Source organism: Stigmatopora nigra, chromosome 17 (genome assembly GCF_051989575.1).
Source record: "Stigmatopora nigra isolate UIUO_SnigA chromosome 17, RoL_Snig_1.1, whole genome shotgun sequence".
Lineage (NCBI taxonomy): Eukaryota > Metazoa > Chordata > Actinopteri > Syngnathiformes > Syngnathidae > Stigmatopora > Stigmatopora nigra.
Genome location: NC_135524.1, coordinates 5301934 through 5327727, shown reverse-complemented (window position 1 = coordinate 5327727; position 25794 = coordinate 5301934). Strand labels below are relative to the sequence as shown.

Below are 25794 nucleotides of genomic sequence, written 5' to 3'. Positions count from 1 at the left end.
ATGTATTAATGTAACATGTTTATAATTTTGGTTGTGTCGGTGTCTCTAATTGGGTGGCAAGTGAGCGTTCAATCGATTTTATTATCCCCCTTGTATGAAGAGATTTTATCTTTATTTTTATTTTTTTTGGTCATCTTTCGCTACCTTTTATTCTAATTGTAATTGAATCATTGTTAAAAAAAAAATAGATACCAGCCAAATATTATTCTTGAAACTATAAAGAATGATCAAATGTATTTATTCCAGTCCTGCCAAACTCATCTGTTCACAGATATTTGATTTTTAAATGTGCCCCAACAAGAAGAAACTAAATATTACATCTTTAAACTCATGTTGCTGGACAAAAAGGTTTTAAACTGCGAGTATTTTTTTCATGTATTACTGTATTGAGTTTTCATCATTTATCCAGGGAACACAGCTCAATATAAAATCATACAAGTTATTCCTTTTATGTTTTCTTCGCAGACAATCGTCATGGAGGGTTATTGAGTGTTAATTCATTCAGTGCCATTAATCACTGCCAATTTTCACAGTTAAAATGGAGTGCCATTAAGGCATGGAATGAGTGAAAGTTTATTATATTGTCGCTGTAAAAAAGTGTGCATGGAATCACAAGACAACCTTTACAAATCAATTTATACTGAATAACACTTATGCTCAAGTTACATTGCAAAATACTTGTTGGACAAAACAGGTTTGTAAATAATGGGAAATGTACTTCTAGTGCTTTGTCTGTTATTTTGGTATGGGTAATGCAGAAATAAAAAATAGAAAATAAAAAAGACTAAACTAAATAACTTGCCTGGCCCTAAACATCAAGAAATACAGAGGATTTTAGGAAAAAGGCTTGTATTTCATTTTGGCTATTTTTTGTGGACTTGGATTTGTTGACACATTTCTTCTGGGCTCAGAAAAAAATATAATATATTTTTTAAATTTTTATGCAGTGCAGACTAAAATTTGGATAAGGTCTAGATTATATTTTGTTTACATCTGCAGGTGTATATGGGCAAACTGATTCTGGGGATGCTGTCATATTTCATTGTTGGTCTTTCTGCATTCTATGAAAAGAAGCAATACTATAGGAATTACATTAACAGATTTATACTGCTGTTTTTGTGTGCTGGTTATGCTGTTCATATTTATTATATCCACATTCCTTGTGTTCATTTGGTGGTGAGAAGTTTCCTGAATAAATTCTTCTCCACTGAAAAAAATGTTTATATTTTAAATAATTATTCTCAATCAGGATTTTGTAAATGTTAAGAAAGGAGATGCTAGCCCAATGGGGGAGGAGTAAAGGATTGTCTTAAATGGAGTATTAGACATTATACATAGTCTTTTTATTTTAAATAGCCTTAAAATACACATGGTCATATTTTTGGCAGATAAAATCCATACTTTACTTTGTATATATTTATGTATATTTGTACATGGTATTTTACTCCAGAAAACAGCCTTACTATACATGGTCATTTTCTGAACAAAGCCTTACTCTTTATCACTGATATCAAATTGAAGGCCTGATTTAGATCTGAAGGGGAAGTAGCTCAGTAGTTAGTGTTTTGGACTCACATCTCTGGTGTACTGGGTTCAATTCCCAGCCTGGATTACCAAGTTATGTTCATATCTCTGCCTTTAGGTGTCATATGACAGACTCCAGAAAATGAAGATGGATTTTGCGTACAAACAAAAAAAGGCATTTTTGGTGAGTAAAATGGGGCTATATTCCTCAATAAAATGTCAATTGTATGAGGTTAATATTGATGCTTTTTATACATGTCGCAGCAAAAGTTTTATAGCCATAAAATAGTTATTTAGGGTTGGATTGATTCAGACATAGCAATACTGCAGGCGTAGATGTGAAATGCACAAAGAAATAGACACAAAAATACATTGTTTTCATGATAATGTGTATTAGTCTAAGTATCATTTAAATGTCTAGAAGTAAAAAACACCAAAGTGCATGTCATCACAATATTCATAATGTGCAATACTACTGTATTTTAAAGTATTAAAGCCCAACCAAAAAGTATTTACAGCTTCCCCCGCAGACGTTATGATGAAAACAGTATATTTTTTAAAGTATGAAAGCCCAATCAACACGTATTTACAGACACGCCCCCGCCACACCCACTGACTAACGCATGTTATCATGAAAACAATGTATATCTGTAAGTATTAAAGTCCAACCAAATCGGAATTTACACCCGCCCCCAACCCCCCACACACACTGACTAATGCACGTTATTATGAAAAAATAATATTATTTTGTGTGTCCTTTTTTAATGGGCGTTTCCGAGGCCAGAGTTCAAATAGCCGACGTCAAACGCCAGATCGGTTGGTGTGTCCGGAAACGGGACGGGCGTGCGTGCGTGCACTGCAGAGCAGCTCAAAACTGACGATTTGGCGACGAAATCCTGCCCAAACTTCTCACAGGACGATGCTGCACATTTGGTACGTTGTCGTTTGGGGATTTCGAAGCCCCAGTTCTCGTCTTAAGAGTGATTCGTTGACGTGATGTAGCCCGATGTGTGTGCAGACAGCAAAATGTTTGCAAACAAATTGGCTACATTGCGTTAGCGATCGCTCTCTGTTTAAAACTAAATCATTTCTTTGTGTGTTTCAGTCCCTCAACGACCACCGACTGCTGGGAAACATCAAGAATGTGGCGAAAACGACCAGAAAGGTGCAGCTTGTCGACGCCATAACAAAGGGAGTCATTTTAAAATAGTTCCGATTTTCTCAATCCGTGTAATATTTAAACGCCAGCGTTCGTTGTTCAGGGCTTTGCGCAATTGGCTAGATGTTTAATGAAAACACTCACTAGTTTGGATTTTTTTAAATAACAAAAACCTGTGGATTAGTCACCCACACAAATGCCATTAGTGGATGTATAAGGAATAAACAGTAATCCCTCGATTATCGCGGTTAATGTAGACCAGACATGGCTGTGATAAATGATAAACTGTAAAGTAGGCTCATCCCTTATTGAAGTAAATTTAAAAAAAAAATCCTATAATGGCAAGTGAAAGAGTGGCTTTTCACATCTTTCTGAACTTACAAAATAAATTCTAAACTTTTAGCCCCTTAAATTTTGTAAAGAGGCTTGGACCTTTTTTATATTAGTTTTAAATGTTGTTTTGACAAAACATGTATTTAACAATAGTGCAGGTGTCATTTTTGACTCATTTAAACATAACGAGAAATACAGAAGCTCTTTGTATATTTAATTTTTAAGAATGAATGGTTTTGAAATAATTGACTGAAAACTTGAGGCAAAAGTAGGATTTATTTGAACCTTGTAGGCCCCTGTCCAGTGTTTTCAAATTTCCCACCACATGATCAAGATCCTGATATATTTTCGTGGAGAAAAACTGACGGATGGTTTTAGTCTCTACCGCAGACTGTCTAATATTTTATAGAAAAAAAGCTAAATGTTGGAAGTAGTTTTGTCAAATTTTGACGTTGGGCGCTAGTCTGTACTTTAATTGTGCCTTCACTCCTTTTTTGGTTTCCTGCCTATGTTGAGATTGGTTCTGCCAGAGCCTATCTCGACATAGGCAGGAAACCTGCTCCCCTTGGCTGGAATTCTGAAAAACAAAATAACATTTCCAAGGTCTTACCTTTTATTTTGAAAAAACTTATTGTTCTGCCTGAGCATATCTGAGTTTTTTTCAAAATTAAAGGTAAGACCTTGTGAATGTTTTTTTCATTTTTCAGAATTTCCCCCTTGGGTGGAATTCTGAAAAATAAAAAATAAACATTTCCAAGGTCTTGCCTTTTATTTTGAAAAAAATCATAGATTTGTTCTGCCTGAGCATATCTGAGTTTTTTTCAAAATTAAAGGTAAGACCTTGTGAATGTTTTTTTTTAATTTTTCAGAATTCTACCCAAGGGGGAAATTCTGAAAAATAAAAAAAAACATTTCCAAGGTCTTGCCTTTTATTTTTGAAAAAAACTAATAGATTTGTTCTGCCTGAGAATATCTATGAGTTTTTTTTTCAAAATAAAAGGTAAGACCTTGTGAATGTTTTTTATTTTTCAGAATTCCACCCAAGGGGGAAATTCTGAAAAATAAAAAAAAAACATTTCCAAGGTCTTGCCTTTTATTTTGAAAAAAATCATAGATTTGTTCTGCCTGAGCATATCTGAGTTTTTTTCAAAATTAAAGGTAAGACCTTGTGAATGTTTATTTTTAATTTTTCAGAATTCCACCCAAGGGGGGAATTCTGAAAAATAAAAAAAACATTTACAAGGTCTTGCCTTTTATTTTGGAAAAAAACTAATAGATTTGTTCTGCCTGAGCATATCTATGAGTTTTTTTTTTTCAAAATAAAGGTAAGACCTTGTGAATGTTTTTTTTATTTTTCAGAATTCCACCCAAGGGGGTCTAGGTTTCATGCCTTTCAAAATAAAAGGTAAGCTCTTCATTTAACTCTGTACTGACTCCTTTTTTTCAGAATCCACCAGAGGGGACCTGGTTTCTGCATATGAACAGATAGCCTCAGGAGCCCCCAATCTATGAGGTTTTTCAAAATAAAAGGTTAGCCTTTCTCAATGGTTTTTATTTAACTCTGTTTACTGACTACTTTTTGTTTTCCAGAATCCACCAGAGATGACCTGGTTTCTGCATATGAACAGATAGCCTCAGGAGCCCCCATTCTATGAAGTTTTTCAAAATAAAAGGTGAGCCCTTCTCAATGGTTTTCTATTTAACTCTGTGTACTAACCCCCTTTTTTGTTTTCCAGAATTCCACCAGGGGGTGGAGAAGATTCGATTTTTTACGATGCTGGAGCACCAACGGGAACCAATCTACAAAGTTTTTCAAAATAAAAGGTGAGCCCTTCTCATTGTTTTTTGAACTAACTGTACTAACCCCCCCCTTTTTCAATTTTCGAATCTTTTCCACCAGGGGGTGGAGAAGATTCGATTTTTTACGATGCTGGACCATCGACGGGAACCAATCTACAAACTTTTTCAAAATAAAAGCTGTTTCCTGTTTTTCCAGATTTCCTGCTGGTGACTAGAAGAATTACTTCATTTTATTCAAGTTTTTCAAAATAAAAGTTTTGAAATGTAAATGTGTTGGTATTTATCTAACAAAAAAATGCAAGTCACAATCAGAGTTTAAAATTTTTATTTACAAGTAAACATTTGAACATCAACATATAAAAGAAAACATTTGTAAATTAATACAAAACACTTAGAAAAAATAAAATAAAGGGGGATAAACACTTAGAAAAAAAAAAAATTAAAAAAAAGGGGGGATAAACACTTAGAAAAAAAAGGGGGATAAACACCTAGAAAAAAAAGGGGGGGATAAACACTTAGAAAAAAAAAAGTAAAAAAAAAAAGGGGGGTTAAACACTTAGAAAAAAAAAATTAAAAAAAAGGGGGGGATAAACACTTAGAAAAAAAAAATTAAAAAAAGGGGGGCTAAACACTTAGAAAAAAAAAATTTAAAAAAGGGGGGGATAAACACTTAGAAAAAAAAGAGGGGGATAAACACCTAGAAAAAAAAGGGGGGATAAACATTTAGAAAAAAAAAATGAAAAAGAGGGGGGGATAAACACTTAGGAAAAAATTGACCAGAAAGCAGGGGGGAAAGCCATTCTTGAATATACATGAGAAATTCTTAAAATATATTAGGGGGGAAATGCTGGGAATATATACTTGGATAAAAATGCTGGAGGTAATATCCATGGGACATATATAAAAGAGGGGTATATACACAGGAAATATGTAATTTTAGGCAAAAAAGCTAGAGGAATAAACACTTAGAAAATAAAATCTGGGGGATTGTACACTTGGATAAAAATGGGAAAGTACTGGAGGAACAAACACTTAGGTAAATATACGTAGAACTCCTGCTCCAGCATTAACTGAGATCCTTTTTTACCTTAAAGATTCAGTCAAAGAGCAGTGGGAATGAATGGCCAGTGAAACATGATGACGATTTAGGCTTTTATTTAATTTGGACTTTCAGAAGTACAGAGACACCATATGATTCAAGTGGGCAACTTGTGATGAAGATCTCTCAGGCCTGTTACATGCAAAAAAAAAAATAGCAAAAGTTAGAATATATAAACTGGAGATTCAACTTTTTTGGAGGGGTGGAGTTTTACCTTGATCTGGCCCAGTCTCCTCTTCTGTAACCTCAAGAGTGCTCCTGGCATCCTAGAAGAGCTGCATCTTGGTGCTAAATGGAAAAATTTCACACAAAAAAGCACAAGTTAGCATTAATGGAGATTCAACAGATAGGCTTAGTTGTTTCTTGGGGAAAGTAGTTTTATCTTGATGCTAAACAGGGAAAACTTGATTCAACCAACGTATTTGGGGGTTGCCAAACAATTACGGGATAGAGCAATATTACAAGAAATGTAATAAACGATCAAGATAAAGAATAAAAATAAGTTAGCGGGTGCCAAGTGCTATTTTTCCTTTTCGAGACAAGGCAATTAAATATACAGACTGACGTTAACAGCTAGAACAAGGGTGTCAAACTCGGGTTGGTTCGCGGGTCGCAATAATGTCAACTCAATTTCACTTGGGCCGGACCATTTTTGAAATAATGTTTTGATATTTCCTATTTAAATTGGATTAAAAAACGGAATCAAAAGCCTTAAATATTCAGTTTTTATAGATCTAAAAAACATTTGATTATATTTCTCCATGAGGGGAAATATCTTACAACAATTTGTTTTTCATTTTAAAAAGATACTAAATATTTTAGGGAATATGTTCAATATTAGTGAAAGACAATTTCTTTTTTAGATTTGACTAAATATTTTTGAACTAAAACCACAAAAACCAAAAAGGAAAAAAATGATTAAAAATTACAATTATTGATTTAAAAAGGGGAAAATTAGGGAATATAATACATGTATAATCTTCATTAGAATTTGATCCTAACAGAAAGTCAGCACTCATGGTTTACTTTCTCGGGCCGCACAAAATGACGCGGCGGGCCCGATTTGGCCCCCGGTCCGCATCTTTGACACCGCTGAGCTAGGAGAAATATTGGCTTAACGGTTTTGTATACATCGATTAAATATACAGACTGACTTTAACAGCTTGGAGAAATTTGGCTTAACATTTTTGTACAAGCGATTTTTTTGTAAAAACAGAACAAATCCAAATCGGCAATAGGTGTGCACTCGCAATGAAAACCATCATTTCATACAACACAACTGGAACTAAATCGTGCCTCTGGATCTCATTCTAGAGTGAACATTTACCCAGGAAATTGTCGGTTGATGCATGGCGTTGTTTAATTAAATGCAAAGTCTTGCTACACGACTCAATAATGTAGAGAAAACGGAGATCATGCTTTTTTTTAAAGTCAAATCGTGACGCGAACACTAATGCTGACAGGTAACATGTGGCACAAAGCCGGTCGAGAAAAGAAGCCCATACTTAAATTGTCGACGGTGTGTTACACTTGGCATTAAACTAAGAGATTTGTTGGCGTTTTGGGCTCAATTGATTGCTAAAAAAATCTCCCGATCGCGTGATAAAAACGCATTTAGGCCAGTGAATTGCTCGATTTCTTACCTCCTTGGCGTGCTGTCGACCGTAAGCGTGGCGAATGACTTCCTGAAAGGAAATGGTTACCGCACATGCGCTCAATTAATTCCGCACGTCGACGATGGGCGTAACCACGCTCCAACTTATTGTCTATGTTTTGAGGATGACATAGAATAGTCGTGAGTTTTGTAGTCTTAATGCTATAAAACAGTACGTATTAGTAAACAAATTTCACCAAATATTGAGTAACATTTGACTTAGTATTCTACATCAACTCACCATCATTCCAAGCCATCTGACTCCATTAAAAGTTTAACATTTGACATGCAAAGAATGCTTCATTGTATTGTATACAATAACTCAGTGGTGGACCATCAGTGCCTGCAATGCATTCTCTGTTGGTCTAAAATAGTATCTGAAACATAGACTGATGTTTACTATATTTTGTCCATGAATAATTATGATGACCATGTATACTATACATGGTCATCATAATTATAGAAAAAAACCTTACTATACATTGTATAGTAAGGTTTTTTTCTTGCAAAAATGTGTGCAGTTAGGGTTCAAATCCCTAACCTTGTGTAGTCAAGGCTTTCCAATAATGACAAAGTACAAACTTTTTCCACAAAATATTGCCTTTCTCTATACATGGTCATTTTTTTGAACAAATCAAAGCCTTACTATACAATGCAAAGAGCAAGTGACTGTTCAATAGTATGTTTTTGTCAAGAAAAACTGCAAAATATATTTTGTCCGTTAGATGTCAGCATAGGCACGTAGTATTGTTATTGATGCTTCAGCCGTGTGTTTAATGTGGTTTTAATCTCTTTCTGCAATTAATCCTTAATAGGAAATTGTCTTCACAGAATATATAATACATTTATTTGGGTTATTTTCATATTGCAGCTCTCTGAAAAAAAAACCACCAAATTTAAGTTCAGATAAGGGTAGATTTAAAATTATTTCCCTAATTAGTGGTCACTTTTCTGGATGAGATTTTACTTTTTTATTTTTTTTAGTAATAAGTAACCCAAGCCTAGTAGTTCTCGACTTCTGGTTATTGATCAGTTAGAATTATGAATGAGAAAGACATCCAAAATTTAACCGATTTATTTGCAACACCAAAAGCATCACGGTCATTTCATTCTCAATGGTTTCAAACATGCTGCCTGGCAGTGCCACAAACCTATAAACGAGAAAATATTAGTAAGAAATAACACACAGGCATTGAACAAAAACTTTACAAACAGCAGTCATCTGGGAAATATCCAGAAAGAGTTTCAAAAATAAAAGCTCTTAGGAAACTTAGATTTTTTTTTTCATCTAGCAAACAGAACAATGTGCAGTTTACGCTTTACAGAGAGAAGAGTTAGTAACAGGCACAAAATGACTCCTTAAACATTGTAAACTTTTAAAATTGTATGGGAAAACATGCATTAAGAGGTACATCAGTCAAGAAGACACATTGAAGAAAGTGGGAAGAACCTAATTAGAAATTAATAGACACTTGGATAAAGTAAATCATTCTTTCAAAATATAGTTGTCGGGAGGAGTAGCGTTGATGTGCAAAGAAAAAGCCTGAGTTAAAAGTATTAAATCATGAGGAAACTACTTCATATTGGAAATTATAGAATAGAAACATTGGTGATTGAAAAGAAATCTGGAGAAATTGTTTCTGGAAACAACTTCAATATAAAATGTGACATTAATCTGCTCAGAAAAAAAGGAATAATAACATTACTTTTGGTTGAAAACCTCCATGTATGTTGAAGCACTGCTGAAAATACTCAAATATGTCTTAGAATTGGGAAAAAAAAAGTAAAATTTCACTTAATTTCAACATTCCAAAACATGTTTAAATACATATTTCATGAGATGATTTCTTTTTATTCAAAATACATGATTGAATTGGGGTCAATTAAAGTGTTCCAATACTACATATATACTTTGAGTTCATTGAAGATTTTTAAATGTTTATACATTTGGATTAGAATTTGTCTAAAATTCAACTAGAAAAAGTTCCAGCTAATATCATAATATAACATAATTCATTTATACAAGAGAGAGAGAGAAAAAAACAATTACGATGTTGTTAAATAACTATCATTAAATGTTGGGAGGCTCTCTTACACACACAAAAAAAATAATAGCTTGACAAAAAAGGTACTAAAGTGTTTACATGATGCAACAGCACATTTATTGACTCAATCCAACATGTGGGCAAATAAAAGACCAAACAGGAACCAAACATAGAACCAAAAAAAGCTCATTCTTTTGCAAACTACAAAATTCCTTCTGGTAAGGAAGGATTAGAATGCTACCACGGTGTGTTAGATTTATATGGCACGCTCATCAAATGTTGGCACGCACATGCAGGCACACCCACAAAGAAATGTAAAAGTAGTTTTATCTGAGGTGTTCTTCAGTTGAAAAGAAATATATTTTTTTTAATCAAGTTATTTCTTTATTTGCATTTGGCACATTGGCAGATTAAAGGTGATAATTTGAAGCCAAAGCTTAAGGTCACATAAACCTTTTGAACACATCCATTGTGCACAAGACAAAGTGTCTTATATTGAACTCATTCTGTAATGATATGAGTGGAGGGTAATATAATAAGTTGAGATCCCATCAAATGCAACAATGGAGAGAAAAAAAATCATATGTAGCAATAAGGTAATTTCTGTTTCTTGTGCAAATCAACACTTCAACACACATTTCCCATAATATAAGGCAGATAGAGGTGTCATGATTTTGGCTAAATGGTTGGTTGAATTGCACAAAACAATGTATAAGTTTAAAGTCATCCAGGTTTTGAAATACATTTTAACTGATGGAAACCATTAAAGTGTAAATAAATAGATTTTTTTTGTACAAAGAAATTCAAGACGTTGTTTGATTGACTGGAAAAAAATAACCATGTAAAGAAAACAAACTGCAGCTATTTGTTATGAAGTTTGCATTCTAGGTATAATGGAGAAAAAAAAGTAAATATACTTTGCTATAAGTCAGAAGGACAAGGCATCATTTCATCACACTCAAGTGATAATCATGTACAGTAACTCCAGATGTATTTGTTTTCCACTAAAAAAGAATACATGTAATTTAGCATAACAAATGCAACTGCCTGTATGTCAATATGCACAGTATATTTATAAGTCTTGGGCCACCATTATATGTAATATTTTAAAGGTATGAAACTATCCATATGAAAGTATTTAGTTATCTCTACTTTAGTCTACTGTATGCATAAAAATGTACTGTACTAAAGTGTATCCGCACCTTTATCTTAATCCTCACAAAAATATACTATACCGGTAGGTTTTGGCAGATTCAGAAGTTTTTGTTGTTGTTGTTTTTTAACAAAAGCTTCTCACAACAATGTAACAATTGGAGGCCCAAGACTTTTATACAGTACAGACTGCAGTGCCACTACATTTGTTCCAATCTGAGGACGTGGACAACACCATTTGCCTGGCAATAAAAAGGTTGGTATGACACAAAAAGAGCAAAATACTTTCAAATAAATAACCATTAGAATGAGTGATGAATTTAAATAAATTCATTTGAGACAACTGAAGCAAAAAGCAGCCTTGTTGGGAAGTGAAGAAAAGATTAGAACATTTAACTGTAAGGACAAAGAAAGGAGACTAGAGGTTAAATGAAAACAAGTACGTACCTGGCCTCGACTCAACAGTGTCTTACAACTAAAATGGAATTTAGACCGGCATGATCCAACTGCAGTACTTTGTGTACCTTAACCCTGCTCCACTCCCATTGAGGTTTTAGGCAAAAGTAATAATGAAAAACATAAAGAAAGTAGGTCAATTTTAGTCAGAGAGAACACACAGTGACACCAAAGAAGCATGCAAGCAAAAATGTGAAACGACAAAAAAAAGTGTGGCGAGTAGAGAGTACACTTGGTCACTTGGAGAATAAGCACTTGAGCTCTAGCATGCACATTTCTTCTCATCGGGCTGTGCTGCCGAGAGCTTTGTAGACCCAGTGCCATTAGAAGGCTCTGAAGGTGGCTTTTCCACACATTTTTCCATCCTCTTCATGACCAGGTCCAACAGTGTGATGACAGCCCTTTCTACCTCCACCCCAGTTGCAGCGCTCGTCTCGAAATACGGGACCCTGCCATCAAAAAGTGACCTCATTTATTTATTTTTGCAGCCAGATTCACTAATATTGAATCTACCCTGATATTTTTAACCATACTGAATTAGAAGTCAAACTAAACAGGCATATTTGCAGACTTGTATCCTAAATTTGAGAGTATTTCAATCAAAATCAGATGCAAAATAGTCTGTATTTACCCGTATTTATCTGCCAGCTCCTTTGCTTGTTTTTCTTGAACCTCACGCTGGTCAGCCAGGTCAGCCTTGTTTCCAACCAACACTATGTCTGGGTTTTCACAGTAAGCGTTGGCCTGTAGCTGACCTGCAAGGCAACGCAGAACACCCTATTGACCTTTCATTGTGTAAGTTAAGGCTAAAACCATTATTGTGTGTTAATATCTGGCATTTAACATAAAGGTAATGCAGCTTTTACTGATTGTAAAGGCACTCGGACGTTTCATCGACGGACACTTGGTCGACGGACAACTCGTTGCCGGATTCCCTCGCGTTCAAAAATTTGTGGTCTAAGAAGGTACTTTAAAAAGAGGTTTAATATTAAAGCAGGAGTGGGCAATTAATTTCACAAAGGGAATTCATTGTGGCTATAGTCAGCACCATGGACAGAGGTCACATCTATTCAAACTGGACAGATGACCTCCTAAGCCTTGATGCTGCTACACAAACTAAATAGACTTCATTAGAAAGGTGGCCTTCTAATGAAGTCTCTTGAGTTTGTGTGGCAGCATCAGGGCTTCGGAGGTCATCTGTCCAGTTTGAACAGGTGTGACCTCTGTCCATGGTGCTGATTATAGCCACAATGAATTCCCTTCATGAAATTGATTGCCCACCCCTGCTTTAATATTAAACCTTTTAAGGTACATTCTTAGACCACAAAATTTTGAGAGCAAGCGAATCCGGCGACAAAGTGTCCGTCGACCACGCGTCCGTCGACGAAGCGCCCGGTTCACAGAACGTAACAATGACATCAATAACATACTCATCCAGTTTCTGACGTTGAGGAAGCTCTGCTGGCTGGTGAGATCAAACATTAGAAGGAATCCCATGGCATCTCGGAAGAACGCCGTAGTAAGGCTGCGAAACCTGGAAACCAAATCCAAAATGAGGGTTTTACATAAATCCAACCTTGGTACGTTAATACTGTCTAAAAGCAGCATGTCCAAGTTATTATTGTCTGGTATATACAGACTGTGAAAAAAGGCACACAAAAAAAATCTAATATGCTGGCAGTAAATGTAAATGTAAATGAAAACACTGCACGCAAACAGAAATGCAGAAAAATACAATGAGTGACAGGCTGCGAGTATGTAGGAGAAGAAAACTCCATGTATTTGTTTTTTTTGCTTTTCCCTTTTCATTTAAAACCCTTGAAACTATAATTATAAAACTTATCAAAGTGCCTGAGTCATCCTATACTGAGTCATCTTTCCTCTAATAATAATAGTAATAAATCAAAGAAAGAAATAATTCAATACATCAAAACCTTTTAACAGATCATGTATGCAAAACACATGCAAAAAAACATACATATAGAGAGTACTTCTCTGTATGTACAGTACATGACGCACATCTAGTTATTATTAGACATAACTATGAGTCATCTCTTCTGGTAGTGGGCAGACTTTGGTGTTTTTAAATCCATTTTCCAGTATCAAAGAGGGAGCTTGCAGTTTTTCCACAAAGAAATAAATAAAATGAATAAAAAGACATCTACCTTTCCTGTCCAGCTGTGTCCCAAAGCTGTAGGTGAACCTTGAAGGTTTTTCCAGCTGTCATTCCATTTGGGTTGGAAGCTGTGTACATCTGAGGGAAAGTGTCACTTTAGATAGGTAAAGTAGAGAAAAATAAATAACTGAAGAGAAAACCATTTTCCCTGATGGTGTCCGCAACAAAAAGCGATAATTGAACATTTCAAAAGAAGAAAATTGACGATGTTCTGCACTTTGAACCACTGCAAGCATTTTTACATCAGTTGGAAGGAAGTCTTAAATGTCATTGAACACTCTTGATTGTCCCAAAAGAAACCAAGTCATCTCTCTAGCACTACTGGGAGTCGGTTCACACACTTTATAACAAGAAATCCCAGGTGAAATACTGTATTTGATTGCATTTTCAAGGTGACAGACAGGTGGAAGTAGACTTGTGTCAAGAAGTAAATTGCATACAAAAGCAAACAATATAGTTACAAGTACGAGTCAATTTTGTTTTGGCTTACAGTCATTTTTCTAAACTTCAAAAATGCCTCCCCGGGAAACATTCAGAAGAGGCATCAGGTTCACTCCAGAGATTTCAGAGAGCTGGGAAGCAGCCAAATTCCCATGCAACCATTCCCCACTTCCAAATTAGGAGCAGCCACATGACAATCTTTCTCATGTAATATGTTGACCTTATGCAATTTTCTCAATAAAAAGAAGTAGCAAAAACGTATGATCTAAGCAGACGAAAATAAATTACATTCACAAAATAAACTGAAATTCAATTCAATAACCCTGTGACGACGAGTGCAAAGGCTAGGAAAAGTTACAATGGGAAATTAAACTATTCACAGTTAATATTATCTGGTGAATAAAGAAAAAAAAGACCTTAAAGGGGCTCTGTAAAGTAATAACCGGACTTAAAGAAACATACAGTAAATATAAACCCCCTCAGATCGACCATTCTACGTGACCATGCAGCAGAACAGGACAATTTTAGACAATAAGACAGATGAAATGATAGAGAAATCCTTACCACTCTTTTTTCCCTAAAGTCAATCCCAACTGTGGTGATGAACTTGGGGTTAAATTTGTTATCTGTGTATCGGTACAGGAATGTTGTCTTCCCCACCCCAGAGTCTCCCAGGGCAAGGAGCTTTATCAGGTAGTCATAATCCCCATCAGTCATAGTGATGACCAATAGAAACCTGGAAAAAACACATGGATACAGATGCATGTTAACCATTCATCCATTAAGCAACATCTGTAATACATCATTTTGCTTACTCAAAACAACTGTTTCTACAACAGTAATTTTTTGACTAATGGAAAAGCCTGTACAGTTCAGTATCATTAAATATTGTTCCACTTTTTTATTCAAACCAAAAGTCTGGACAGATCCCCTTAGAAGAGATAAATGTTTGATTGAAAAGGAATGCAGTGTTTTTGATCTCATTCTCTCTTCACTGTTCATTGGCTTAGGGTTAAATGTGGAATGTTTGAGCAGACTACTGTCATACGACTCCAATTCACTGTTCTAAAATAGTTTATTATAGAGATGCCATAGGTCAACTGACAGGATAGCTCACAATCACATACTCTGATAGCACAAAAAGAGAAAAGTACACCAATTAGGTCTGTCCATTATGGCTATGTGGTAAGATAGACAGCTACATTTTCTTACTCCCCATTAATAGAGACATATAGTTCAACTTTTCAAGATGACAGGGACATTCATGCGATACTCTATTCCCTATCTATTAGATAAAGGATCAGTTCTAAAGGATGAGGAATTATTTTAAAGTATCACTTAATTGTATTTATCTTAGTGGTTTTCATGACTGTAACAATTATGGTTTCATATCTTTGAAAAAAACCCACATAAATAATTCATTTTTGTGTAATCTAACAGTTATCATGGGGTGCTTGCTTTTATAAGAACAACTTAAAAAAAATAGGGTAGGGGTAATAAAACTGATTAAATTAAGCACTAATTGAGCATTTTGTGAATGCAGACCATTCTGTTTATTAGTTTTAAAGATCTATCTTTCATAATAGAGATAAAAAATCTATGTAGATGTGATTAAATGTGCACAGTGAGGCCTATTTATATGTTGTCATGTCTTGGTGGTTATTGAGAATGCATGTAAGAACGGGCTAAAATGCTTTGCTGAATTATGACAGCGGAAGAGTTTAAGTGAGGTGACAATACATATCATTTACATCTCTTTGCAGAGCGGTTCCTTATACCAGAAGTAGAATATTTACTGACTATCAGCAATACAGCTGTACAGATTTTTTTTTTTTGCATTGAACTCATTGTAGAAAAAGTAGTCTCAAGAGCGTGTTAAATCTTGTATCTCAATAACAAGGATGAACAAAAACACAAAGCACCACAGAGACATTAAAAATGCATGAAGAATCAAACACAACAGGGGAGATAGGGAAACAACCAGCAGTGTCGATGCAGACACTGTGTGCAGCTCTATGAACAAAAACAGTCTTTGTTGCATGAAGAAAAAGGAAAAAAAAAGAACTTAAACATATTATTTCCATGTTTTCCCTAATTTAAGTAGCAATACATGAGTTGCAATATTGCTGTTAATTTTTTCAATTTAAAAATTCTCCATGAAAAGCTACATTTTAATGATTCAGGAAATCAATAGACAACATCCATAGCAAGTATTAGTGTCTATCTGGATGTCAAAACTCTCATTTAAAAACCCTTGTGGGGAATTATATGAGAAAACCACCATAACAATTGAGAAAAAGAAGTGGACAATCCTTATTATTAGGCATACAGATTAGAGTCCTACCTTCATCACTGCACTTTCTGCTATGTTTTAAAGGTAAAGTAATAACTTTTACACACAGGGAGGAGCAGGATTAGAAAAAATAATTGTATCAAACCACTCCCAGTATTTTCCACATTGTTATGATGCCATATCGTAATTAGCCAGTAAGTTGTTGGATAGGAAAACATGTATAAGTCAATGTTTTAAAACTGGAAATTAGTGAAGGTTTGGACATGGAAAGGGCAGCTGACATTTGTCAGGGAAACCTAGTCTGATGTGTCCTCTGGTCTAAATCAACTTAAACAAAGCGGACACCTGTTTAGTTTTGTAGCTGCTTTGAGGACATTGATGAAGCTCTTTGCTGAAGGCATCCATTTGATTGCCACAATCAATAATCAATAACTGCTAAAGAAAATGAAGACAGCCCCTCAGTTATTTTGTCAACAGCTCCCCTGGGTTTCCTCACATAGTTGAGACCTTTGAGTGTTTCAGAACCACTTAAGCAAGCACTGAGATATTCATGATGACAGAGCCTGCTGGGTTCTTCTTTTTAAGTCATCTGCAACCTTAGGAAGCAAAAAAAGGGTGGTTTAAAAATGTCTGTTTTTAATAAGAGAGTCATTTTAATTCTGCCTATTTGAAAGGTTTCGTAGGTTTCAGCAATTGTTACAAATAATCAAAACAGGACTAACCCCATTTCAAAATGTTATATTGGTGTGGTGACATAATAATCTTTTATTACAACTATTATTATTAGTATAATTCAACTATTACCATTAATATTGTTACAAACTTATTCTATTAAGACCATTTGATAGCTCCAATTCTATAATAGAAATATCTAAAAAAGAATGACATGGTTTACTGTCCAGTACAATGCAAATAAGCATAGCTACTTGTATATTAACAGCAATATTGCACATTTATCCACCTGACTTGGCTTCTCCAATGCATTCCTAATCCCACAGCAGGGTGTTTACTTGGCAAACAACACAGAAAACTACCACAGCTGGATGTGAAAGGTTAGAATTGGTGATGGTGGTGCATAAAGAGCAACTCCAAAATAGACATCCATGCAATGGTGCATATACTAAATTAGGCTAATAAATTGACATGAAAAATATGCAAAAGAAGCATTTGTTTTAAAACACAACAAAATTGAAAGACAAATCAGTGCATGTGGTTCTTGTTAAAAGCAACTCAGATTCCATTGGCAGGCAAACCGGTAATTATAAAGGACAGTATTCCTTGACATTTACAAGTTGAAATTTTACTTAAGAGGTAATCTCTTTACTTGTATGGCAAGCCCTGTTCGAGAAATCGGAAATCATTTGACCTTTGACTGTCCCTCTTAGGTCACTGGCTTATTTAGTCAATATTTTGACTCTGGTGACTTGATTCTACATGGTAGTATTAAAAAAAAGGTGGTTGAGTGGTATATCTCAAATTACCTTCTTGGAAAAATTGCTCTATTATATAGAGTAGGTCAAATATGAGAAAATGAGAGGGTAGAAACAAATTGAATATATTTGACGAGTAGGAATTACTCAACACCCTTAGGCTTTCAAGCAATCCTGCAGCTATTGACTTTTCTAACATTTACAAAGTAAATGACAATACGTTGCAGATGTTTTTCCTTCTGCAGTCAAACCTGTTTTAAGGTATTCTTGCACTTCTTTGTACATAAATGACAATACCTATGCTATACTAATTTCAATGTCCCTGAAAAATAACACAGTAATGATTTACTAATCATTTGTTTTAACACTACTACTGAATATAAAATTATGTTCTCCTTATATGTCAATGACAACATGCTAAAATCTGATGAAAAATATTCTGCAACATGTCTCAGTTTTTAAACCACACATTATTGCAGCCTAAGTTAAGTAAAGTTAAGGATTTTATAACCTTAACTGATACTAGTTGCAACAACAACCTCAACAACCAGCAAGTAATGTGAGCCTAGACATCATCTCTCTGCTTAGTGAGAAATATTTCAGCAATAATAGGACTATTGTGTCTTGGCCAGTTCCCGACTGCATTGTTTATCTGCTTGTTTCTTGTTTTGGCGTTGTCAACTAAATCTTGGCCAACTAGCCTCATCAGGCTCCAAATTACATTTTTTACAACTTCAAATTTCACATGTTATGCAAGTACTTCTTTACCACAGGGAAAATTGTGGTTTCAACTAGAAAATCAATAATATATCTCAGTGTATGTTGCGGTAAGTAGGAGTTGAAATTGCGATTTTAAGGTCATGATATTCATCCAAACCGCTTTAACCTTAGAATTATAACATCAGGCTGACAACATGTATGACATGATAATGTGAAATATAATGGTTCTTCAGCTACACAAAGTATATACAACATTATATAACAAACTACTCTAAATTAATCCTTGTTTATCTCAGTCAAAGGGAAAAAACATTGCATTGGAATTATTCCACATAAAAAAATAATGTTCAAGTCTAGTGCATGCTAAAATATCACTGATGTAGGAAATACAAAATAAAGAAGATAGTACAAAATATTAACCCAACCACCTCACGCAAAAGGCACAGTCAAAAATCATATTTCACTATACAAATCTATACAATCAAATTGTGTCATGCCTTGGTTGCAACTTTTCTTTAACCACAATCACTTTGCGTTTATCTAGTGGCCTGTCACATGCATTCATCTCCATGGCTTCAAGGCCTGACTTACCGCTCAGCGGGTCCTCAGCTGATTCAACTGTGCCGGGTCCTGGAGGGGAAAAGGAGGCGTCAGGAAGCAGCTGACCAGCCGTCTCACATCTACACACACACACACATACACACACACACACCGACTGACTGTTTGCCTACCATTCAGTTGAAGGCAGACAAGGACGAAGAACTTTAACAGCCACACCCCCCCCACAAGCAGCACCACCGAGTTATCTGATCAGCTGACTTAGTGGCTGGCTGAATGACAAACTCGGTTAAGGCAAGTGACCACCTGGCAGTAAAACTGACTACTAAATAAGTAGATAAAAGAGGACAAACAATTACAATTACTTAAAACCCCCCCTCCAAAAAAACTATTGCGAATAATATCAATTTTTACCATAACACAAAAAAGCTACTTTAGTAAAATATAACTTTAGCAACATCCCTCTCTAACATATTGCCTTGAATGGATAACTAAAAAAAAAACACATTTTGGGGTGTTAAATTAACCCTTAACGCCTACCATACGGATAGTCATCTTATTATTACCTACTGTATTCTAGTTTGAAGATTTCTGCTTCTCTGGTTCTTCCCCTTCCTCCTCTGCTATTGCATATTACTTCTGTCTGACTACTACTGCTACTGCTGTGCTGTGTAATTAGAGGGTGGGGCCTGGCTATGGTAAGTTAGTCCTAATAGTGCACATACACACACACACACATGATTCATTGGAAGCAAGTACAGCAGAAAGCAGCCTGCGGATATGCAGGTAGAGTAGTAAAGCAGGAAGTGTCAAAGACCTGAAATGTGACTGCAAAAGATAATTCTTCAAGGAGGAAATGCATTTTGCATCTGTTGCGCAAGTGTACTCACATATTGCAGGAGTGACAGCAACAAATAAACTAAAACCAAACTAAAGTGGTAATGTGTCCAGATGGCTCCTCCATATAATTTAATTCAAAATTAGTTAAATGAGATTGCAGGAGGGAATACAACATTTTATCAAATTAATCAGATTGCCTATCTGTTCTAGTTGTCGTTGTTAATATGTTTAGTACACAAGAATATTTCTGTACTATTTTCTTCACTGCTGAAGATCTTATAGGGTCATTCACCTACTTGTATTAACTAATCTAAGTGCAATAATACATTTGCAACACTATATTGTTTTTTAAAGACTATAAGTGACCAAAATTTCAGAAGCAAAGTGTTATTTATTCAATGCCAAATAATTATAAGGATTACCAAACCACCAAACTTTCAAAGATTACACAATGAAATATCTGAAAGACTATCATACACCACATTAAATATTAAAATACATACAAAACTAAATCTGAAATATTTAAATTCTAGAATTGTAGGGAGAATTATCTGCACACCCTGGGTTTATATATTAGAATAAAATGGCCTGTCTATAGAGGTGACATGTATGTATGTACAAATGGATACTTCACTGTATAATTTTGTTCTGCATGACTTGTTACATGGAGCTATGAACTCTGGGAAGACAAACTAGACAAAGGCCACTGAAGCAAATTTGTGAAATAGAAAGAACACATCCTTCACAAATGGATGTTCGTTCCTCAATACTTCCTCACTTGGAGACACAATGTTCAATCAAAGTTACAGATCTTGCCATATAATATCCGTGGAAAGAAAACAGCTGTCATAAACAACCTCAACTTCTAGTGGTGACAGTTACATTTCCTCTGCTATTAGAAGAATATGAAACGGGTTAGTGTTTAAAATAGAGCTTATTGCAAACTATACCAGCCAAACTGACATGTATAGTTGAAATCTCAGCCTGAACGTTGGAATCACAAGACAACAATGACTTCTCACAAACATATTTTATGTTTTGAGGCAAAATGTGATTCGAAGAACACAATGTCAATTCTAGCTTGCACAATGGAGATCATTGTAGTTCACCTGATGATCATCATGTTTTTTTGCAGGCCACAATGATGTTAACAAGACAAAAAGTAAATGTTTAATATATATATCCCAAGTGTAATCATTCTTGACTTAAGACGTCTGATTATATAATGAACCCACTTAAGGTCTACATTTTTACTTTCTGTAAATGTCTTGAAAACGTAAAAAAAGTGGTTTTGCGGTTATAAATAATGCCTTTCAACTGACACATACATGAACTATCAATCCATTTTTCCCATTAAAAGAATATATAAGGTGCTAAAAGAATAAACAGGACAAAGGTCTTAGTGATGTCGCTACAGTTTAAAACATGTATGAACCTCCTGTCTCCTGTGGCTTGACGGTAAGTAAGCTGGCATGTGTTTGTGAGAATAACAAAGAGGGAGTTTTGGAAGAGGAAATGGCATAATAACACTGGAGTGGCTGCTTTGTTATTTTAGAGCCTGAAACAAGTTGTATTGAGTCAAGTGTGTATTTCCTTCAATTTTATTATGGTCTTTATCTTATGACTTTCCTTTTTATTAAGTACTTATCTTTTTTCCACATATAGATACAGTAGATGTTTATTAAGCAATTTGGTGCATAGAGCATCCTATTCTGTGCTGGAAAAAGTACTATTACGGAGTTTTATGAGGGCTAAGGATTTATTACATTCTATTATTACCTCAAAAATATATGTACTGTAATTTGAGGACTATATACTGCACAGATTATAAGACACACCCACCATTTTACAGGCAAATTATCTTTTTTTCTCTCCATATAAGCCACACAAGAGTAATGGACACAGGAGTCTTAATTGTATTATGGGATTTTGGTTGCCGAAATCATGCTGCTCATTAGCCTATAAAACAATAAGACACACTGGACTATAAACCACAGGGTTTAAAGTTAGGAAGGGAGAGGTTTATAGTCGAAAAGTTGTAGTGGGTGAAATGCTTTCTCATTTAAAATAGTCTTATTAAACCTCTAATCAGTTTCCCCAACACTGACCCAAGACATATACTTACTGCTAGTCCCTATTTGGAAAATAATATATAAAATAAAAAATAACAGCACAATAAAAATGTCAAAAGGGGGGAAGCATGGGCTAATTATTGGCCTTGTGCTAAATATTCTAGAAGACAGTGGTGCCTTATCTGTTTGTCACATACTTGTAATGGACTATAACATAAAAAGAACAAACATCTATTATGTGTGTTTTGTTTTTCTATTTATGATAGTCAGAGGGTCCAGTAACAAGCTATACATGCAATGTGATCATTTTAAATACATGGTATAGCCCAATAATTTGGAATTTCAAACTGAATGTATGCATACTGGCATTGAAGTATAATAATATGCTTTTGGGGGGGAACACTGTCTACAGGTTGCTACTCATGCAGCAACGACATTATGAGCACAATTCAGAGAGTAAATGATTAAGCTGCAGCGTGAGAACAGGAAGTGTCAGAAGGTCTTTTCCCAGCACTTGCATTATCAGAAGCATCTTTAAGAAATAAAGAAATGAATAAATAACAGCATTTAGTTTGTTATTTTAGTTTTTAATCTGAAATGATAAGTAATTACTATAACAATATTTTACAAAGGGACTATATGCGTGCCACTGAAAATGGACGAGTAAAAATGTTAAAAATATAAAATTATACCTCTAAAAATAGAAGGTACCTTTTACTAAAGCTGAAAACACTGTTGTATTGATAAATATTGAGAAATATACATATTAAATGTTAACACATTGCCCAACTTAAAAGAGAAAAAAGAATAATTGTAAAGTAAACGTTTCTCCAAAACTGTGAGTAACTTTTGATGTGGTTTCCCATTAACAACAACATAACATTCTTACTGCCACTTTTGATAGATAGTCCTTAAAAGGGAGTAGGAGTAAAGCATCGTGACCAGAAACTCCCTGCACTTGTAAAACAACTTCACCTCTCCTCCTTCTCATTTTATATCCCATCATCACCTAACTCTCTTCTTTCAGTGGTTCCGTCTCTGTCACCAGGCAACTAGCCTTTTTCTCCTTTACGCTTTAATCACGTTCTCTCTCATCTTTGTGATTCTTTTCTTTTACATTTACATGTGGTTTTTCGACAAGCCATTTCCTCTTGCACAACAAGCTTTTCCCCTTCAGTTTCAGTGAATGAATGCTAAACTGTGTAAAAAAAGCTGTGAAAAAATACCAATTGTTGCAATTAATCTTTGTTTTTTGGGTGGGGTTTCATTTGCTTATTAGTTGAATAGTTGGCTAACCTAGAATGCATCTCTTTTTTTAGAATTGGTTAATTTGTATACATGTTTTGGTTAATATTAGTTATTTTCAAAAATAGTTTGAATCCAATGGCATTTTGCCGATTACATGCTAATATATTCAGACTTTAATGGAAAAAATGGATGCTTTAGAGTGATGTTGGGCAAGAAGTAAGTGGGATGCATGGCTGTCAGCCCATAAATCCATTAGCATTCAATGTCTTTATATGTATATTTTGCAGACTCTGTAAGTCCAATATATACACAGTATGTTTTAAGATTTATATCAATGCTCAGAGATGTCTTAGTAACGTGTACCACCAAATTTAAATTATTCAGGCTAGCTAATTTTGTGATATTTTGCTTTAAAGGTGGAGGAAAAACAGCTTCTATAGAACAATACCCTCCGAGAACTGTATGCCACTGTTCTATAGATCAACACACAGTCTGAGTCATTAAAACAGCATCAGTTTATGAAGAGTGACCCGCCATAAGAAGTTGTAATCACAGTGATTTACAATCGACAATAAAAGTGTCAGGAGAGTGGAGGGGGGAAAAAAGTATATATCGAACGAGTACCAGCAAAAATATTGATCTGTTATTATTCCTTAAATTCCTCCCATCATGTATGCATGTAATATTCTTTTTGTCCAACTTTCCATCTTTTTTTTAATTCATGATCAACTATTGATTGGTCATTGTATCAATTTAAATCACGATATTGACATCATGTTTTTTAAAGTCCATAGAAGCCACTAAATAAGTAAAGGAGTTGAATACAAACAGTTATATTGGCTCAGCATAATGTTTAACCTATTCACTGCTTTTGACGGATATAGACACCCAATTAACTTAAACCAACTGGAATGAATGAATGTTTATGAGTCCCAAAATACATAATCATCAAGGCAGGAGCATCATCCGCATGGAAAAACTACCGTCAGCCTTTAAAGTATTTAGCACACTGCAGAAGCCAAACCGCAACACTTCACCTAGAGAGATCTCAAGCAAACATTCAACCAGTAAACACAAATTTAAAAAAAATATGATTTGAGAAAGGGCTTTATTAATTGGCAAGCAATTACCTTGTAATCACTATTTCTTGGTAAAATCTCAAGGGACATCCACACAGTGAAGAGAATGAAGAATCAAGTAATTACAGTAATTAATATTGGTCACGTGACATTGTTTGGCCAGTCAGTGCTGGAAGGAATATATAGATCTTGAATTTGAAAAATATTATATTTTATTTGACACTAAAGTAGGGTTTGGTGAATGGGCATATGAAACTGATGGGGTTCAGTAACTGTAACAAGGTTAAAAAAAACACTGATCTACATATTTTAGGCATTCAAAAAAGTAGTACTAATAGTAGTTTGATAGTTTAACTTTTTGTTATATATATATCAGATTGGATGATCTTACCTTTCTAAATTCTGTGGTGTACTCTATATGACCAAGATATCATAACTAATGTAGATTGAAAAATGTTTGATAAAGATGTAGTAAGACATCTGAAGGGAAATTCTAGATGAAACTGTTCCGGGAATATGAAGAATAAATGTCACCATCAAATGCCATGGACTTTATCGAAATGTCTTGGTTTGAACTTTGGAGATTTGGTGTGTTTTACATTTCACAAAGCGTTGCAGCACATAACATCCAGTGTAGGGAATTAAGGTAAAATTTGTTCCAATAAAAATTTGATTGCAATAAATTCACAAATGATGACTAACCGTAATTATTTATTCTTTAGATCCAAAGCATAAAACATATATGAATACTATGGGCAAAAATAAATAAATGTGATACATGAATTTTGATTGATGTGATATTTTCCCTGATAAAAGTCGAGGTATTACACAAAAAGATGCAAATGACATTTGTCATTTTGCAGGCTTTTTGTTTTTTTGTTTCCGACAGACAAATATTGGCTGCGTTTAATCGTTTTTATTTTGCAGTCAATTATTTTGTGCTTCGTCTTTCATATTGTTAATATGGATTTTAAAAGAAATATTATAATAATTAATATTATTCAAGTTTTTTTTAATAGTCACTGGCTTTAAAGGACTACACATCTTGTGTCAACTTTTGAATAGCTGTCTATTATAGTGACAGACTATTCTAGTAGGATCAAGTCTCCAATTCTCAAGGGTCATTAAATGAGCAACATTCAAAAATGCAAATTAATAAATATAATAAAAATAATAACCTAATTTTTGACATGGCTGCAGAGCATCCTTTCTCCACAACTGAGCCCCTGACAGCTCTGCGCCTGCCGGGTTATGACTCATAGCCCACCGCTTGCTATCCGCTGATGCTGGGAGATCCAAGTTAACGCGGAAACGCTCTACTAAACAACCCGCCGTCAACATGACAGCTGTATCGGGCGTGTGAGTCGCTGCATGCAGATCATGAAGAATGTTGATCTCGTTTACCTTTGACGTTGGAGAAACAAACTCAGATCGCCCTCGCAGGTGGCTGCAGCTCTCTGACCAGTGCGTCTCCTCTTCTTCCTGCTCCTCCAAGACGTCGCATCGCTCCCACGGTGCTAATGGAGACGGATTTCCGTGAACAGAGCGATCTAAGTGCACAGAAGTCGGAGAAAGTGTTTCGGATCTACTGACGTGCACCTGGACGAGTGTACCGCGAAATCATGGAGGAAGCTCGGCTTTTTAACCGGGGTGGATGGTTGACGTTGTTGGTGCCTTCAGGGACACCTCGACACCTCGGAAACTTGGAAACTTGT

At 35.0% G+C, this 25794-nt stretch overlaps 1 protein-coding gene and 2 long non-coding RNA genes across 14 annotated transcripts; 1 reads left to right on the top strand and 2 right to left on the bottom strand.

Annotated features, from left to right (window-relative positions):
* Nucleotides 1-2242: 2242 nt before the first annotated feature.
* Nucleotides 2243-5085, top strand: LOC144210677 (uncharacterized). The gene is made up of 6 exons (XR_013329433.1): nucleotides 2243-2457; nucleotides 2630-2689; nucleotides 4464-4546; nucleotides 4607-4689; nucleotides 4753-4840; nucleotides 4917-5085. It is a non-coding gene; the product is annotated as an uncharacterized LOC144210677 (long non-coding RNA).
* Nucleotides 5086-5954: 869 nt separating this feature from the next.
* On the bottom strand, nucleotides 5955-7825 carry LOC144210756 (uncharacterized). Its single transcript, XR_013329453.1, has 4 exons — nucleotides 7811-7825; nucleotides 7559-7681; nucleotides 6130-6203; nucleotides 5955-6047 (listed from the first exon to the last, which is right to left on the bottom strand). It is a non-coding gene; the product is annotated as an uncharacterized LOC144210756 (long non-coding RNA).
* Nucleotides 7826-8628: 803 nt separating this feature from the next.
* Nucleotides 8629-25737, bottom strand: rab27b (RAB27B, member RAS oncogene family). 12 transcript variants are annotated; one of them, XM_077737779.1, is made up of 8 exons: nucleotides 19407-19597; nucleotides 19014-19165; nucleotides 18874-18912; nucleotides 14404-14575; nucleotides 13388-13476; nucleotides 12653-12756; nucleotides 11854-11977; nucleotides 8629-11671 (listed from the first exon to the last, which is right to left on the bottom strand). In XM_077737779.1, the coding sequence occupies exons 4-8, from the start codon at nucleotides 14554-14556 to the stop codon at nucleotides 11485-11487; spliced, it is 657 nt and encodes a 218-aa protein (XP_077593905.1). In that variant the 5' UTR covers nucleotides 14557-14575; nucleotides 18874-18912; nucleotides 19014-19165; nucleotides 19407-19597; the 3' UTR covers nucleotides 8629-11484. The 12 variants fall into 12 exon arrangements, with proteins under 12 accessions (XP_077593905.1, XP_077593906.1, XP_077593903.1 ...); XM_077737780.1 differs by having other exon boundaries at nucleotides 19014-19112; XM_077737777.1 differs by having other exon boundaries at nucleotides 19411-19597.
* Between the last annotated feature and the right edge of the window lie 57 nt (nucleotides 25738-25794).